General features: G+C 43.3%; 1 protein-coding gene across 1 annotated transcript; it reads left to right on the top strand.

The window, feature by feature from the left end:
• Window positions 1–1122: 1122 nt before the first annotated feature.
• LOC308084919 (NFU1 iron-sulfur cluster scaffold homolog, mitochondrial-like) lies at window positions 1123–1902 on the top strand (the record flags this gene model as incomplete). Its single annotated transcript, XM_080427905.1, has 1 exon — window positions 1123–1902. The coding sequence occupies one exon, from the start codon at window positions 1123–1125 to the stop codon at window positions 1900–1902; it is 780 nt and encodes a 259-aa protein (XP_080284031.1).
• Between the last annotated feature and the right edge of the window lie 465 nt (window positions 1903–2367).

Below are 2367 nucleotides of genomic sequence, written 5' to 3'. Positions count from 1 at the left end.
CTAATAATAAGTTTGCTTTGCCAACTCACTTTGTTTGGCTCATTCATTTTCAGCTCTGTTTATGGGCTACAGTGTAGCCGCTACATGGTGGAGTTAAGTCACGTGGTCTCTATGCAAAGGGTGTAGTTATTTTTTTATGTTATGTAGGCCATACCAATATGTTGGTGACCTGGTGCAGCTTTTAATGGGTTGTTGGTGAGTGTAGTGGTGTCGTAGCAGCAGTCAGGGGTCAGACAGCGCCCAATACACAAATATTGTGTACACAACAGGGGTAGCCAGACTGAAAAGTGCGTTGACAAATAATCTCTAGAAACACCCCTTCCGTTGCCAATGCATTTAGGCTGGATGAGTATTGTTGTTGAAAGGGTGCCTTTTCCAATTCATATTTCCATATGTTGGTATGACAAATGACAATAATATTGCATATTATATTCTAGTCTATTCCTCACATGACTGTCAAGTCTCTCACGGTCTGTTGCTCAAAGACATGGCAAAGTCAATGGGAGACGGATCAGGCTGAAACCTTGGCCAAATATGGAATCATCCCTCATAGATGTGTCATAGATGACTGACGCCATGGAGTGGCCGCATTAATCGAGATCCTCTTCCCTAAATGTAGAACTCATGATTTAGGAATTGTACAAACATAAAGCCAGTGCAGGAAGAAGCCTACCAGCTTCAGCTTGACCGTGCCATCTTCAAAGCCCTTGAAAATGACATCACCGCCATCCTCTTGCACTATAGGTCTGATTCTTGTATCCAGAAGCTTCTTTATCAGAGATACCACTTGCAGGCCCGCACTCGCACAACTGTAAATTGCCACATGTGTGTCATGGGCTGGCTGCACACATTCAACCCATTTAAGCTGCTGTTACTGCGATTGATTACACTAAACATCTCCATGTCATGTGAGAATGAGACATGCAGGCAGACTCCACCCTCAGAAACAGCAACAGCACCTCTTGCCATATTGGAGCTCCATATTTGCCGATGTCTGACGTCATATTTGATGACACAACGTGTCATCAAAGTTAGAGGTTAGAAGTGCACCATTCACACAATTCTCACAGCAAACAACATCTTCATTTAAGGTTAACTGTAGATCATGTACAAAGTTACAAAATGGCAGTGCACATAAGATTTGGTCTCCACCGGTTGTTACGGTCAAGATGTACTTCTCACTTTAGGTTTGCAGTCAAAGCAAGAACCGAATACCACACACAGTTCACCGGTACAAAATATCAACTTCCATATATGACAGGATGTACAAACTTCACAAGGCGACACTTGTCTATTCAGATACAGGACACTCCAAACCCTAGAAGCTTGAAGTTCTTGCCTGGCAAACCTGTTCTATTAACTGGGACCCTGGACTTCCCTTCTTCGAACTCTGCAGAATGTTCGCCTTTAGCCAGGGCTCTCTTTGAAATTGAGGGAGTAAAAAGTGTCTTCTTTGGTCATGACTTCATAACAATCTCCAAGGCAGATGAGGATGTGGAATGGACAGATATCAAACGTAATGCTGTGGAGGCCATTACCAAGTTCTTTGATAGCGGAGCTCCAATAACAACTGGGGTAGTTCACCATGAAAGCAGTCATTCTGAAGATGATGATCATGTGGTATCTATGATCAAGGAGCTTCTGGATGCAAGAATCAGACCTACAGTGCAAGAGGACGGCGGTGATGTCATTTTCAAAGGCTTTGAAGATGGCACAGTCAAGCTGAAGCTGGTAGGCTCCTGCACTGGCTGTCCCAGCTCCACAGTGACGCTGAAGAATGGCATTCAGAACATGCTCCAGTTTTACATCCCTGAGGTAGACCAAGTAATCCAGGTGGAAGAAGAATCGGATGAAATCAGTGCAAAGGTGTTTTCTGAGCTGGAACACAAATTAAAGGAGTAATAAGGGATAGGTAGGCTTAACACTTTTTGAAAAAGCTTATATAAGGCTGGATCAGGCTTCACTTGGACTAGCCTTAGTTATGTTGCATGCTTTAGGCTGAAACTGCTGGGGGACTGACCATATGATTCAACATGCTTCTCTCTCCTCGCTTCACTCCCTCTCCCAGTGCAATGCATGTCTCTAACTTGACAGGGTCAAGTCAACTCTGACCTGAGTTTTTGTGCTTTCTCGTCTTGCAGGCTCCTATGGACCGTTGTTGCGGAACTATTGACTAACGATGTTGTTATAGTTGTTGTTATTGTTACTGTGAATATTTGTCTCTCTCATATTTGTTTCTGTTCAAGGTTTTCCCCCATTGAAAGGTCAACATGTAAAGTGTCACGAGGTAGCTTGTTATGATTTAGAATGATATAATATAGGCTGATTTAATCGAACTGGAGTGAGTGACACCTAATGTTTTCTGTC

This window comes from Gymnoscopelus braueri (assembly GCF_963280865.1).
Source record: "Gymnoscopelus braueri genome assembly, chromosome: 5".
NCBI classification, from domain to species: domain Eukaryota; kingdom Metazoa; phylum Chordata; class Actinopteri; order Myctophiformes; family Myctophidae; genus Gymnoscopelus; species Gymnoscopelus braueri.
This window is presented reverse-complemented; position numbering and strand designations above follow the sequence as displayed.